Source organism: Rhinolophus sinicus, linkage group LG07 (genome assembly GCF_036562045.2).
Source record: "Rhinolophus sinicus isolate RSC01 linkage group LG07, ASM3656204v1, whole genome shotgun sequence".
NCBI classification, from domain to species: domain Eukaryota; kingdom Metazoa; phylum Chordata; class Mammalia; order Chiroptera; family Rhinolophidae; genus Rhinolophus; species Rhinolophus sinicus.
In genome coordinates, this window is record NC_133757.1 from 15,062,101 (window position 1) to 15,078,261 (window position 16,161).

General features: G+C 42.6%; 1 protein-coding gene across 3 annotated transcripts in view; it reads right to left on the reverse strand.

Moving 5' to 3' along the window:
* Nucleotides 1-16,161, reverse strand: part of ACSL5 (acyl-CoA synthetase long chain family member 5) — a 46,106-nt gene that overhangs the window by 14,860 nt on the left and 15,085 nt on the right. For 2 of the 3 annotated variants that reach the window (XM_019725142.2, XM_019725140.2), the window contains exons 2-7: nucleotides 12,171-12,355; nucleotides 9,260-9,368; nucleotides 3,442-3,506; nucleotides 3,223-3,324; nucleotides 1,544-1,643; nucleotides 404-582 (exon numbers count right to left, since the gene is read on the reverse strand). In XM_019725142.2, coding sequence (XP_019580701.2) covers nucleotides 404-582; nucleotides 1,544-1,643; nucleotides 3,223-3,324; nucleotides 3,442-3,506; nucleotides 9,260-9,368; nucleotides 12,171-12,326 — 711 coding nt within the window. In that variant the 5' untranslated portion in view covers nucleotides 12,327-12,355. Of the gene's footprint in view, nucleotides 1-403; nucleotides 583-1,543; nucleotides 1,644-3,222; nucleotides 3,325-3,441; nucleotides 3,507-9,259; nucleotides 9,369-12,170; nucleotides 12,356-13,917; nucleotides 14,056-16,161 lie in introns of those variants that run through there. The other variant, XM_074339064.1, reaches the window with a different exon arrangement.

The following is a 16,161-nucleotide window of genomic DNA, read 5'->3' on the forward strand; positions in this document are numbered from 1 at the left end:
GTTAACTCTTTACAATAACTCCTCTGTGAGATAGGGACTATTTTATCCTCATTTTACATAAAGGGAAAGGGAGATGTGGAGAAACTTACCCAAGGTCAGCTAACTAAGAACCCAAGAATCCTAGCTCTAGGACCATCTTCTTAACTACCACGAACCTCTGTATTTATAAATGCCCTACTTAGAAGGCTGTGCACAATAGCTACAGACTTTCTCATCCCTTAGTATGGTTTCTGAGTTGTCTTGGGGAAATTATTCTCAAAGTTTCACAGCATGAGTCTAATTTTCTTGTTTCCTGCCACCCCTGGAGAGCAGCAGCCTGTACTCTAGTATAGATACCCTGCAAGCTGCCCGTGGTGTCACACTAGCCTTTGATCTGGGACTTGAGTTTCAGACAGACTATTACCTCAGCCTCATAGAAGGATAAGACCTCAACTCCACGTTTCTCCCCTCTTTCCTTCAGGTCATCCTCAAAGGGATCCATGAGGATGATCATTTTCAGTCCTGGGATAAGATCCTTCTCCACATTTTCTATCAGGTTCGAGGCCTTTTGGGGTGTATCACAGATCACCGTGGCAATCTCAGCTGAAATCAGAAATAGAGCTAGAGGTCATCCGCCTGCTTGGCTATGTACCTGATTGCCTTACAAGAAGGAAAAGATTTTTGAAAATTTCCAAGCTACGGGGCCCTCAAAGGATGTTATGTCTGCAAATCAGATTTATAATGCATAAAAGCTGAAATGTTCCATTGATAATAAATGAGCTTAATTGAAACAGTAGTGTAGAGTTTTCTTACATGCTGCCAACACAGTTTATAGTTTCTAGAGAGGCCACCAAATTCCTTCTGCTTAAGAATACAGACAATGAGTATGAATCGCTTCGTGGTGGTCCTGTCAATGTGTTTTATTTGGGGGCGGGATTAGAAGAGAGGGAGGGTCAAATGGTATTTTAGCAGACAAGCATTTTATGATTCTAAATGTTAGCATTTGCTTTGATACTTCTTTACACAAATAGAAAACTTCTGATTGTGTCTATAGTTCGAATGGATCTACTCATTTAAGCTACTAGTTCTGTGACAGAAAGTAATATCTTGGATATGTGAAAGAGCTGTTACTTGGCCATTGAACTTACACTTGTTTCCTTAACAAAGACATTTTTTTCTACAGACTCACTATGGACCTTGGTACATGGTGGTTACCTGTACGGACTTAGATGAATACGAATAGGAAATTAAATCTGTCCTTTCACAGTGATTTAGTCACTCACTCTGGCCTTCCATCCAGTGTGGCTAAAGTAAATAGTCTCATCTCTAAACGACATTGTCATACTGTGTCACCTTAAAGCACTTCACTGACTCCTCCATCTGTGCATATAGCTGCCGCATGGGCTTCTTGCAACCTTCCTGTAAATTATGTCCTAGGTACCACAGGACAAGACTGGACCGTTGTTCTAGTCACAGCATTCCACATCTGCTAACAAGCGCAGATCATGAGGAATTGCTCAGCATTAAGAAAGAATCAAGTTATAATGTAAGAGCAAAGTTTTACCCTTGTTGATAATGTATATGACGGCTTCTGCTCCCAGGGTATCATACAGGGGGACGGCTACCATGGAGTACGTATAACAAGCTAGCTCAGAGATGATCCACTGTAGGAGACAAGTTCAAGTAAGGACTGGGGAACACGTTGGAAAGCAAAGGTATTCATTTAGTCATTTAGCCAACAAGTTCTTATTTGATTACCTTGTATTTAAAAAATCACTGTGGGGCCCTAGGGACTGCCACGGCTAATGCCACAAAGTACAGTAAAATAAAGGAGATAAGATAGGCACAGAGACAATGAAAATACAAAGGTAGACCAGGATACAAAGGTGGAGGGTGATAAGTTCTATCCATATGAAGTATGAAAACAATTAGGGAGTTTTAAGGAGGCAGAGGTCACTTTCAGGGGTGGGGTTAAGACTACCTGGGATTACTTTGGAGAGAGTGATGACAATTGAGCAGGGCTTTGAAGGACTGGTAAGATTTGGTTATGGAGGTAGAGGCAGAGAAGGCATTTAGGGAATGAAGAAAGCAAGACAGGATAATAAGGCATCTCTGTACATACATCAGGAAGCATGAAGAGTGACAGGAAATGAGTTGGGAAGGTGGATCAGAACCTGCTAATGGGAATCCTGAAATGTCAGTCTAGTGTTACAGGCTGAATTGAAGCCCTAACCCCCAAAGCCATTGATTTTGGCAAGAGGGTCTTTAACAAGGTAATTAAGGTTAAGTGAGGTCATAGGGTGGACCTTAATCCAATATGACTAGTGTCATATCGGCCACATTTATGACATCGTGTCACATTAATAAGACAAAGAGACACCAGGGATGACAGAGCAAAGACCATGTGAGGGCACAGTGAGGAGGCAGCCATTCGCAAGCGAAAAAGAGAGGGCTCAGGAGAAATCAAACTGGCTGACACCTTGATCTTGGACTTCCAGCCTCCAGAACTGTGAGGAAATATATTTCTGTTGTGTAAGCCACCCACTTTGTGGTATTTTGTTATGCCGGCCCTAGCAGACCAAAACACCAGATTTGGTGTGGAGTTCCTAAACTAGAGCCAAGGATATCTCTTCTTATTGAGAGGTGGTGTTACAAAGACAGAGTATGTAGATTCACTAAAAAGTGCAGCCAGCGCCCTCTCAGGTTTTTGGTTAAGGAGCTGGCTCTAGTGCACATATGTCATCCAACTTTCTGAAGCCTACAAAGACTTTCTCTGAGAATATTGGGTCTAATGACTTAACTTGAACTTGGGGATAAGTTTAATTCCAATCATCTTAATGTCTAAAATCAGTTTCAATGGCCTATTTCAGTAGCAATGGATGCCGTGGTTTACTAGTTCAGGAACAACATGCAAGTTCCAATTCTAATGTGAATACATCTCTTTCCAAACATCCTCAAGTTCCTTATAGCTTCCTTATTTTCCTCATGCAACAAACAGACTGACTTAAAGTGACTCTTAATGGGCTGGAAAATAAAGTCCAGTCATCTACTTTAGAGCACTACATAGTCAACCGGGAATCCAGGAGGCCCTGGGTTGTAACTCTTTCCAGTGTAAGAATATAAGATCTTTAAATAGCTCTGGTAAGTCATCAGCAAGTGTCAGAGTCCAGGATTAGAGGTGGGGTTTAAAGTTTTTAGATTTCGTTCTGACTCATTTCCTTGAGTTAACTGCACCGTGGTTACCTCTGGCCTGTTCTGAGCAAAGATGCCAACAAATTGGTCTGGTGATGGCTTATAACCTTTATACAACAGACAGGAGCCCAGGTACTCTGCTCGATCAGACACCTACAAAAGAGAGAGAGAGAGAGAGAGAAAAAGCAGTCAAAACCCAAAAGAGACCAAGTTTAACTCAGGATATCACATTAGCAAAAGAATCTCTCCCAAACCATGGGCCTGACTTACCTGTTTGTAGGACAGCCATCGGTAGGGCTGCTTTGGTTTTCTATATCCCAAGCAAGGCCCATTGTCTGAAAATATAACGTTAAAAGAAAATCAGCTCCAGTTGCAAATCCTTTGGATCAGAGAAGGCAAAGGGGGTTAGGAAGAGACAAGGCACAAAGGATAAATCTCGGAAGAATCTGAGCTTCTCTTATATGCCAAGGAAATTCAACGGCAGAAAGTACTCAGTTCTCCAAGGCAAAGAGAGTCTTACAAACTACTCGTGAAACATTTAGGAAACTCTACAAAGCAGGGGTGGCTCAGTGTTGGCATATGTGACCTCCGTGGTAACAGGCATTCAGAGAAAGCCATGAAGATGGACTAGCACACATAACGTGAACCAGTAAAAGCCCACAAGTAAACACAAACAACCTGTACTGGATAATATTGAACTGAGCTTCCTTAAAACTAAAAAAAAAAAGAAAAAAAAGATGTATGCTCATAAAAATCTAGAAAAATATCAAAATATGAGTTGTCAATAATTTCATCAAATAAACACCATTATTAACACTGATTTTCTTTTCACAGCTCCTTTGCATAGTTGTACATGGTTAAATTCATTTGATGTATATATTTGTACTGGTTCCATTCTCTGTTTGATATAAATATTCCCATGTTGTTATTGTTTATTCTCTGTAGAGATTTCAGTGGCCTTACTATGGCCAACCGATGACGGGTTGGTTCTACTGTAGCTGACTTTCCTCTCATTGTGGATATTTAGATTGTTTCCAAGTTTGATACCTTAAATAATGCTATGATAAATATTTTCAAATTAATCATTTCTGACTTACAACATTTTCTTAAAATAGAGTCCCTAAAATGAAATAACCGGGTTGGGAAGGGGCGAGGGTGGTCAGAATAGCTCAGGTTTTTGATACCTAATATGACATTGCTTAATAGACCCATTGTGAAAATTTGCTTTTCTGCAACTAGGAACATATCAAGTCATAGACACTAAATTGTATCTTTTTAAACATGTCTTCTGGTTTGATAGTAAGTTTAAACATTTATTACTTTAGTATACGTTTCTTTAACAGCTAGTAAAGTGGGACCTTTTCCTGTGTTTGTTAAATTTTATTTACTCTCACGAATCATCTGTTAATGCACATTGCCTGTTTATATGAGAGTGTCTTCTGAGACACCAAGGCTCATTGGAACTACAAGAGCATACACACACGAGGACACACACAGGTGTACACCCATGTATATTTGCCTTCCATATTTTTACAATCATGTCTTACGTTTGATGGTTGAAGAATTAGACTTTTGAACATCTAAACTACTCAGCCTTGTTAAAATTAAAATAAGTGAAGGAACATCCACTTACTAGAGTAAATAGTAATGTCAGCCACAGAAGCCGTGGAAGTTGTGAAATGAGGCTATGAAATAAGCCTAACCCGCAGAGATGCTTCCACATCTAAGCCAAAATGAGACCAAGTTATAAATCAAAAAGCGGAAGGGAAAGGAATTTGACATAGAGGCTCTAGCCAGATTGCTGAGAGGAATTCAGGTCTTGCCAAACGGAAGCATTCAGAGAGCGGGTTACTAGGAATTCAGAGGTAAATATGTAAACTTCCCAGACTAAGTGACAGAGGAAAAAGGAAAGGAAGCAGGAAAGAGATAGCTACTCTGATTAAAGAGATATAGAAAAATGAATGAGGAGACTGTCCATAGGAAATGGTAGCCCTTTTTCTTCCTGTTGAAATAGATACGTGAAAGCTTGAGAAGTAGTCTCAGAATGTAATTGCCATAAAGCCAGGCAAGTCCTGTCCTCTTAGGTGTTCACAGCCACTGTTGCAGCCCAGAGTGTGTGCCCCCGATGGTCTACCAATGAGATTGTACTAACATTAATCACTAGTGACAGCCACCATTTCTAGAATGCTAACTCCATGCTAGGCTCATGCAGTCATTTGGCCTTTCCAACTATCATTATCCCCATGGTACTAAGAATCAGGAAGGACTGGGACAGCTTCTTCAAGTCAACTCAATAAATGGCAGAGATGATGAATGTGGAAAAAAACATACTGCATCTCCTTATCACTTCCCTATTGATGAAATTCTAGTAGAGGTTATGGCCAAGGAACAAGTCAAGTAATTGGCCCAAAGGGGCACCGACTGAGGTCTCATTAAACTCTGTGCCCTAATCAGCTTCAGCCTAATTAGCTAAAGTCTTGATCAGGCAACAGCCTAGTCTTCGATTAACTTACACAGCTCAGATCTAGTTTCTGTTCTAAGGTACGGTCATGTACAAAGAGACGACCCATTAACACCTCTGCAAAAGTGTTACCCTATGCTAAACAGAGTTGAAATTCTGGCATGCAGAACCCCTCCTCCAAAGTCTTATTAAAAATTCAGATTCTTAGGTCTCACTATCAGTAATTCTGACTCAGTTGAACAAGGTAAAGCCAGAGGATCTATATTTCAATCATTACCCACAGGTGAGTCTCATCATGGACCATCCACCGGGTAGGGGTCAAAAGTGCATGTCAGGCTTGATGTATTCAGCCCCAGTTGGGACCAGAAGTGTCATTTTTTGTGTGGAAATAGCCAGGCCAGATTTCTCATGTCTTATGTAAGAGGCCATTTTAACTTTCTCTGTTTCATTTTAATTTAGTATGGGAAAAGAATTCTAAAGAAATATCTTATGCAACATTTTCTAGTTCTGGTCACCATCAGAATGTCCTTGAATCTCTGAGTCTTCATTTCCTCGTTTTAAAAAATAGGAGGGTGTGGGGACAGAGTCCCAGAAAGCAGTTTCCAGGCTAATGGCCTCACATGGAAAGGTGCTGGCTTGGTTATTAGATGGCCATCAGCTGTAATCAGATGGCCATGTGCTATGGCTGGGTGGCCATCAGCTGTTACCGGTTAGCCATTAACCACTAATATAACTGCCATGGCTAGGCTGGGGGTTGGTTAGATGGCAGAAAAGCAGATAGTGGATTGCAGATTGTATGCCTCCTGCTTCCTGTGTCCCCAACCCAGCCGCCAGCAAGATTATACTGGTATGGTCCCCCTATCCATGGCTCCGTTGGTGTTCCTTTTTGGCCTCACCATGTCCTGTGTTCTTAGGCGGGGAGCAGGAGCCGAGACCCTGCATGACACATGGCGCAGTGAGCAGGGTTCCGACCAGGTAGGAACGGTGTCTGACTCTGGGCAGGAGGACCTGTGGCCCCCACGCAGTGTGTGGTGTCTGGTGGCCACTGTTCTCATGTGCTGGACCCCCATGGAGGGGTGGAAGGACATGGATGGTTCTCCAACTAGCATAGGCCGGAGAAAGTGGCCATGTGGGCTGGGAAGTGCTTGCTAAGGCAGCCCAGGTGCAGGACTTGTAGTCCCAGGAGGAAACGCTTGCTGAGCCCTCGGTGGAGGATGTGGGTGAGGTCAAGGTCGTCCCTCACCCCCAGGTTGGGGAGGACTTGGAGCCCTCGCCCTGCGGAGAGGGCACACATTGTGGGGCCAACACACAGTCCTGACAAATGACTGAGGACTATGGGGAATTGCCTTCCATCCCTGATTTGATGGACCAGTTGACTGTTTGCTTGGGAATGTACCACCATGTAGTGGAACTGGTGGATGTTTGCTTCCTCTGTCTCGCCTGGCCGCCAGCAAGACTGTGGTGCAGGAAGAACCCTTGCTGGGGTACAGGTGGATGTTGATTTCCTGTGTCTCACCCAGCTGCCAGTGAGGCTGGTGCAGGAAGACCCTTTGTTGGGGTGCTGGCGGACGTTTGCTTTTTTTTGGTGTGGGGTAAGGGGAACAGGACTTTTATTGGGGAACAGTGTGTACTTCCAGGACTTTTTTCCAAGTCAAGTTGTCATTTCAATCTTAGTTGTGGAGGGTGCTGTTCAGCTTCAAGTTGTTGTCCTTTCAGTCTTAGTTGTGGAGGGTGCAGCTCAGCTCCAGGTCCAGTTGCTGTTGCTAGTTGCAGGGGACGCAGCCCACCATCCCTTGCGGGAGTCCCACCAGCAACCTTGTGGTTGAGAGGATGCGCTCCAACCAACTGAGCCATCTGGGATCTCAGTGGCAGCTCAGCTCAAGGTGCCATGTTCAATCTTTAGTTGCAGGAGTACTGCCCACCATCCCTTGCAGGACTCGAGGAATTGAACCGGCAACCTTGTGGTTGAGAGCCCACTGGCCCATGTGGGAATTGAACCGGCAGCCTTCAGAGTTAGGAGTGCGGAGCTCCAACCGCCTGAGCCACCGGGCCAGCCCCGGATGTTTGCTTTTTGTATGTGGACTGGCCACCGTTGAGAATATGTAAGCACTTTGGCTGGGAGCCACTATTGTTCCAGCACAGTACCCTGCAAACCCTGGCTGTGCCCAGGAAGTCTGGCTGTGCCCAGAAAGACTGGTGGTACCTGGAGAAACCCTGGCTGTGCCCAGAAAACAGGTGGACGTCGAGGACACCCTCTGGGACATTACTTGAACTGGACTAAAACTTTTTTCTCGTGAACTGGGTTCCTGACACAGCACCCCTCATGGAAGACGCTTGTCATGTAGATTGTGATGCGAGACCCTGGAGGGGTGGAGTTTGGGGACAAGAGCCCCAGAGAGCAGTTTCCAGACTCGGCCTCACATGGAAAGTTGCAGGTTCAGTTATTAGATGGCCATCAACTGTAATCAGATGACCATCTGCTGTGGCTTGGTGGCCATCAGCTGTTACCCGTTAGCCATTAGCCACTAATATAACTGCCGTGGCTAGGCTCGGGGTTGGTTGGTTGGCAGAAAAGTGGACAGTGGATTGCGGATCGTGTGGCTCCTGCTTCCTATATCTCCAACCCAGCTGCCAGCAAGAGTATAGTGGTATGACTCTCCTATCCATGGCTCTGTTAGTGTTCCTTTTTGGCCTCACTATATTCTGCTTTCTTGCGAGGGGAGCGGGAGCTGAGGCCCTGCATTACAGAGTAATCTCTGAGGTTTAGGGTGGATTAACTAGATAATATATGAGCAGAACCTATTGCATAGTTAGCACTAGGCAGGAGTTGGTAGTAAATATTGTCAGTCATAGTTAAAAGCAGAAGGGAAGGGAGTGCTAAGAGGTCACACAGGCAAACCTATGCCTGTACAGAATGTCACCCCAAAGAAAAAAAGATATAGGGAGAGCTGTAAGCTAGTAGTTTTGGAAAGGAAACGCACCTAGCATTGTGTTTAATGATTCAGCACATAAATACTGAGGCTTGATATGTTCCAAGTGAATCCACCAAAGCCCATGTGGTGATATTTCTAAGAAAGTCCAAAAGAGAATTGCCTTCTGTGATGCTAAGAGTAGCACCATGGGCTCATACGATGGTATTGGGGTCAAGGACAAGGTAAGAAGTCAGGAGACCTACATGCTAGTTTTGGCTCAGATTCTGCATCCGGGGAATTGCATTTATGAAAAACATGTTCCTAAACAAATATAATGTGCTAATGTACTAGTGAGTTAATCAAAATACTTTTCTACATATTATTGTTGACTCTTTTACAACAACTTAGCAGGGGAGTTCTTGTGGTAACTAAGGAACAGATTCAGAGAGCCAAAGTGGTTAGCACAAGGTCAGAAAGCTGGCAATGGAAGAACTGGGTCTCAAACCCAAGGCTGTCCTATGCTGTTTCCTGATACTGTGATTTTTTCTGATTCCTGCAACCATCCTGACACTGTGCTAATGTCCCCTCCATGTTGTAAGTTGGAATTCTATTCAGACCACCACTGGGGGTTTTAGAAGTGAGGCAGAGAAGCAGAGGTATGGACTAAGACCCCATTTTGGTCTTCTCACAGGCAAGGTGAGACTACGAGGCTTACCAGATACAGCCAGCCCTCTTTGGAAAGCTTCGTACATCGTCTTGGCATCTGAGAAGTAGTAACGGAGCAGGTCATTGCTCTTCTCGCAAGCATTCTTCCGTGCTCCTCCCTAAGGCACAAAACCAAGTTTAGGCCAAGCCTGAGTCTCTCCCCACCCTTTCTACGCCCTTGTGGGTTGAATTAAAGAGAACATAAATCCTGACCGTTGAGATCATAGGGATTACCCCTTTTGTATTCAGTCAATTTTTAAACTTCAAAATTGTAGTATCTTCACATCATTGAAACTCAGACTCACAGTTATATTTTTGGCAATCTCTACCCATCCTTCTAGGCATACTACACACAGACACACACACACACACTCACTCACACACTCACACTCACATATGAGAGATAATATTATAGTTTTATATACTTTGACAAAAAGCATATCAAGTTTACACTTCTATAAAATGCATGCTATGTTCCAGGCACTCTGTAAATACTGCAGACGCAAAGTGAGTTAAGACAAAATCGCTGACCATGAGCACCTCAAAAGGGAGAGTTTTTTGAATGGGCGTAGGGTGAGAAGGGAAAAAACACACAAATATAATATTGTGATACACATGCTATGAGAGTAATGAAGCAACCAATTCTGTATTAAGTAGAAAGGCTGCAGAGAAGAAATGATATTTCAATATAGACTTTGAAGATAAGTAAGCATTTACCAAAAAGATGTGGTTTTGGTAGAGGAGAGGGTTTGGTAGAGGAGAGGGAAAGAAGACTGATTTAGAGTGAAGAAACAGCCTGAATAAAGGCACATAAAAAAACACATTGTAGAATTTTGTGGGCGCTAAAGAACAGGGTATTTGAGAAAGAAGGAGTAGCTAGGGATGTGTCTAGAAATGTCAGCTGGAATTACAGGATCAGGCCCTGATATGGATCGTGCAGTTGTAACAGGAGCTACAGGCATGGTCCAACCCTCATGAAAATTAGTCTAGAGAGAAATAGGCATCAATTAAACAAACATACTAAAGGGGCTATAAAAGTATAGAGTAACACATGAGGCTATAACAAGACATCTAACTTGTCTAGAACATGAGGGAAGATTTCCATGAAACGTCATATTAAGTCAACATGTCAAAAATAAGTTCCTTGTCTGGTAAAGAAAGATAGGGTCTTGTTGTCTGTTATCATAGATGGGCTGAGGAAGATGGAAGAATGAAAGATGATTCAGACTCAACTTTAAGCAACTGGATAAGAGAGATGCATTTGAGATGGAACAGGTGGGGAAAGATGAAAGGGTAAGGTGTACGTGTACGCACATAGGGAGAAGATATGCAATAAAGACACTCATTGAACTTAAGGTACTTGAGTGTCACTGAGGTGGACTGGAACTTAGGGGGAGAGCTCAGATCTAGAAAGTCAAATTTGGGTGTCAGCCTTTTAGATACATTTTCAAGTCATAGAAGAGGAGGGTTTTTTCTCAGCTTTGAGGATTTAAAGCAGGGATTGGCAGATTATTATCTGGGACCACATCTGGCCTGTCAACTTCTTTTATAAATAAAGTTTTATTGGAACACAGTCATGCCCATTCATTTAGATATTGCCTGGTGGTTTCACCAGCAGAAGTTGAGTTGCGACAGAGCCCATATGGCCTGCAAAAAACTGTCTGGCCTTTACAGAACATGTTTGCTAACTCTTGCTTTAGAGGAATCAAGAGATGATGCAGCTAAAACTCTAGGATGAGGAAAGAAAAAGAATCTAAGTGACAAAGAGGTGTCTCGGAATTAGGAAGAAATCTCAATGAAGGATATTACAAAAGACAAGAGGAGAAGTTGTTTTAAGAAAGAAGAAGTCTCAAGTCAATTGAGAGGGAGGCTGCAGAGAAATCATTGAATTTAGAAGTTAGATTATGAGTGACCCAGATAAGCTTGCAGAGATGGTAGTGGTAAAGGTCTGATCTCAGTGGGTTGGAGTTCAGAAGAGGAAATCAACACACAGACTACTGTTTAAAAACACTCTAGTGGGAAAAGGAAGGATTGAAAAGAGGTGGTGGCCTGAAGCAGCAGGCTCAGCAGGAGAGGACAATGTCAGGGAAGGAGAAGCAAACGCACCAGAGGAAAGGGGAGGGTGATGGAAAGAGGAGGTAACTTGGAATAAGCGTCCTGAACAGAGGAAAGAAGCTCATAAAAGGATCAGAAGGGGTTGGCTTTACAAAGGAACAGGATGCTTTTTTTTTTTTCTCTGAAAAGGGCTGAAGGTGAAAAATGATGAAGAGAACATTCTTTCAGTTTTCCCTTTGCTCAGAGATATAGGAAGCTGTGTGGTTTCCTGAAAGTTAGAGAATTGAGAGGAAAAGCCCAGTTCAATTTCCGCCAGTTTTAAGAATGAATATGAACTCAAAGCTGGAATTTAACTCAATAACTTCTTTATCATTCTCAGACACTGAGTTTCTTAATGAAAATGTTCCCCTGCCACCAAAGTAATGACTGTATCATCTAGATCATGGGTCAGCAAACATTTCCTGTAAAGGGCTAGATAGTAAATACTTGAGGCTTTGTGGGACTCATATGATCTCTTCCTTTTTTTGATTTTAACTTTATTTTTTTACATATCCCTTTGAAAACGTAAAAACCATTTTTAGCTTGGTAGTCGCACAAGAAAAAGTGGATTTTTCCTGAGGGTTGTAGTTTGCCAACCCCAAACTAGATTACTGGCATATAAGACCTACCTGTGGTTTTATTTCTGTTATAAAGGAAAATGTGCCATTAATAGAAGTTTAAATTTATAGATTTTCTGTTGATTGCTAACCTAATAGGCTTACTTTCCCACACTATACCCAACCCCCTTCATGAGTCATCTTGAGATCTTGAATTACAGTTTGTGTTCCATCAGGGCTGACCAACGAAAACGGTGACTGGTAAATTACCTCAATTCCAATCGACTGTTTGTTCAGATCAACAATAGGCATGACTGACTGAGGTTTGTTGATCAGCCACAGGAAGATGGCAGCTCCCAAGGTCAGGATGCAGATCAGTGCCGGGGTTGGAAGTGGGGAAAACAAGAAGTTAAAGATGAAAAGCATCTTTGTGAAAAGCAGCAGGAAATTCAGACCTAAAAAAAAAGTACAGAAAAGGTTAGAGGAAATAGCCGTATCTTTTTACTCAATAGTTCTATGTTTACAGAAGTGGACACACACATACACACACATGGCTTCTAATCTTCCAAATAGCCAGTGCTGGACCACTCAGGCAGCAGAATTTCTCCCATTATTTACCTTAGAGTGAGTTCTCCACTGCTACTTGACTGTCCGTCCTCCCACAAGGTGGAAAGGATCAAAGGAAACAAGTTAATCATTTCCCAGACAATTTTGAGAAATGACTGCCCTTTTATTTCTGGCCCACAAAGCCTAGAAGAAGACCCAACATTAAGTGAGTAGTTAGAGGAGGTCTTCCCCTGCCCAAGCAGAACGAGGGTCAGGAAGGACCCTTCCGGTTGGATTTCCCTAGTATAAACCAAACAGAAGAGGGCAACTCTGTAGAGGTGACAACACAGATTTTAGAAATCAAGCGTCCTGCACGAAGGACATTTCCTGCTGGCCAGATATGCCTTGATCATTGCTTTCTTTTTGAAAGTGTCCGGTGGGGCTCCGAGCTCAACAGCATCACAATTTGCTATGTCCAATGTCCTCTCCTCCAGGGAGTCTGGAGGCACCATTTTTATTGGAGGCAATGTTAATCAGATATGCAGAAAGGGTGCTGGAAAATGGGGCTGACACCTGGTAGCAGGTGAGCGTTAAAGATGTAGGTCAGGAAGAGATCTCAAGGAACCAAAAAAAACAAAGGCTTTTTCCAACCCAGCTTTTCTCGTAGTTCTCAGCCAAGTTCAGTTTAAACTGCTCTAATAGGAGGAACTAACTCTTGCCTCACAGCTTTCAGACCTGATTAGGAGAACAAAAGCAGCAAACACAAGCAATGACTGTATGCCAGGCACTGGGCTGGGTTGTTTGCACAGATCATCTAATTTAATCCAACCGAGGTCATGAAGCAGCATTTTACAGACAAGAATACAGAAGTTCCAGGGCCAAAGTGACTTGTCCAAATTCACTCACCATTTCCATTGCTTCTTCCCCGTTAAAATCTACAACTCAAATCTACAACAAAACCACAGCTCCAAATTCACTCACCATTTCCAGACTTGTCCAAATTCACTCACCATTTCCATTGCTGCTTCCCCATTAAAATCTACAACACAAATCTACAGCAAAACCACAACTTATTTTTTTCTTATAGAGACCAGCCGCAGGGTTCAAGGAGACTCAATGTGTCTGGTACCTCACAGGTAACAGCAAAGGAAGTTCGGAAGTTGCATGAGTCAAAGGGAACTGCAATGCCCCTACGGAACAACAGCTTGGATATGAGGCTAAACTTTTTCACTCAAAATCAAGAGAGCAAAGCAAGCCCAATAAAAAGTTTTATCAGATCAAGACCACAGTCCCCCTTAGAACTCTGGGGCAGCCGCCATAGCTGGCATCTGGAACTTTCTCATCAAGGAACACACTTCACTCTCCTCTAAGCAAGGCTATAAAACTTAGGAATTTTGTGTGAGACCAAGAACAGTCGCAAGTAACCCTGAGTCACTGTTAATCATTTTTCTGTCCCCCGATTGGTCATTACCTGAATTTGGAATAGTCCCTCTCCATTTTATGGAGGAAAATTAAACTTCCAGAGACTGTGATGACTGTCCCCAACTCCTTGGTGTCTTCCACATTGTGGGTAAGGGAAGAAAAGGAAGACAAAGCAAAAACAAAAGCAAGGCCCCACAGGTGTTAGGTTACGTGACAATAGGCGTTACCGTGAGGATCTGCCAGGATTCTGAGAGCTGGGATTTGTGGAATCCAGCCTCACCTGGACTTGTTTGGTGAAGTGGCACTCTAGGGGGCAGACCTTGTTCAAGAGCCAGCTATGCAGGACATAGTTCTAAGGCCAGCCACCCCAAGTGGAGGAGTGCCAAAGGGAGCAGAAGCCTGCTTTGTGCTCACCAGCCTGCCCACCATCAAGCCCCGCCCTCAGCCGGGGACACTGCTACCAGTCTGGGAGTACCTCGTGCTCTAGGATTCCTCTCTGTGCCTCAATGCCGCTGCCAAATTAAGAGTCTTACCCACACCCTCCTTCTTAGCTATGGGAACAAATTGTTGCGCTGAGGACTCTGTCCTTTCAGATGGCAGATGTACATTTTAATGGGAGACTTTGCAAATAATGTCTTTAAAAGAGGGTCTAAAGGTGAAATTTATGTTCACATGTGGCAGAATGGGATGGGGGAAGGAGGGAGGGCGAATAGCCTGGCAGATAACACAAAGGGGTGTGTAAGAGAGAGAGAGGCAGCAACTGTTCAACCTCGACTGAATGTCACAAGGTAGTACTCAGAGTCACCAGATGGTCAGATTTTTTTCTTCCTAGAAAACCTGGAGCGCTGGATTTTTATGATACCTCAATTTTAACTATTGGTTCAAATACTAAGTGTCTGGTTTGGGATTAACAAAAAAACACATCTGGTTTAATCCGGACCATGGTCTGTCAAGTATTGAGCATGCCTTTAGATATATTCCAGTCATATTGTCTACAAATGGGATGAGATAGACCACTTCATTACAAACACAGGAGGTCCCTACGAATGCCAAGACCACAGTTTCCTGGGAATGAAAATACCTCGCCTGCACGGGATTGCAGAGGACACCGAAGGCTGTATTTATTTGTCAGCCGAAATAGTTCACTCATTTTGCTATTACTGACCAGATAATCAATCTAAATAGGATATGCACAGAATTTCAAACAGTTCCTACCTGCTGCCCCACATTGTTTTTGATTGAGATAAAATTCACATAACTATTTTAGAATTAACCATTTTTAAATGTACAACTTAGCAGCATTTAGTACATTCACAGTGTTGTGCAACCATTACCTCTAGTTCGTTCCAAAACATTTCATCATCCCCAGTTTTTGGAAACTCTGTACCCATGAAGAAGTAACTCCCCATTCTCCCTTCCCCCAACTCCTGGCAACCTCAAATTTACTTTCTGTTTCTGTTGATTTAGTAATTCTGAATATTTCATAAAAATGGAATCCTATAATATGTGACTTTTTGTGTCTGACTTCTTTCACTCAGAATAATACTTTCAAGGTTTATCCATGCTGTAGCATGTATCAATTCTTCATTCCTTCTTATGTCTGAATAATATATCATTGTAGGATAGACTATATTTTGATAGATATTTGGGTTCTTTCCACCCTTCGGCTACGGTGAATAGTGCTGTGAACTTTGTGTACCATTTTGTGTTTGAGTACTTGTTTTAATTCTTTAGGGTAAATACCTAATAGTGGAATTGCTACGTCACATGGCAATTTTACATTTAACTTGGGAGAACCATCAAACTGTTTTCCACAGTGGCTGCACCATTTTACATTCTAACCAGCAATGTAGAAGGTTCCAACTTCTTTACATCCTCATTAACACTTGCTATTTTTCTGTTTTTTGATAATAGCCATCCTAATAGGTATGAAATGGCATCTGGTGGTTTTTTGTTTTTGTTTTTTTAAGAATCTACAGTGCTTCACATGTTTTATTTTGTCATACAGTCTTCTAGAAAGCAGGTTCATTTTTCCAGTTTTGTAGAAAAATAGATGTTCCAGTCACCAGTTACTTAAAAGTCTAGTCTTTTTTTTTTTTTTTTAATTATTAGTTTCTGGTGTACAAAACAATGTAATAGTTAGACATTTTACCCCCCAGGCATCTGGTGGTTTTGATTTTCATTTTCTTAATGAATAATTGATCGAGCGTCTTTTCACTGCTTGTTGGCTATTTGCATTTCTTCCGTAAAAGAAATGTCTATGCCAGTCCTTTTGACCATTTTTAAATTGGGT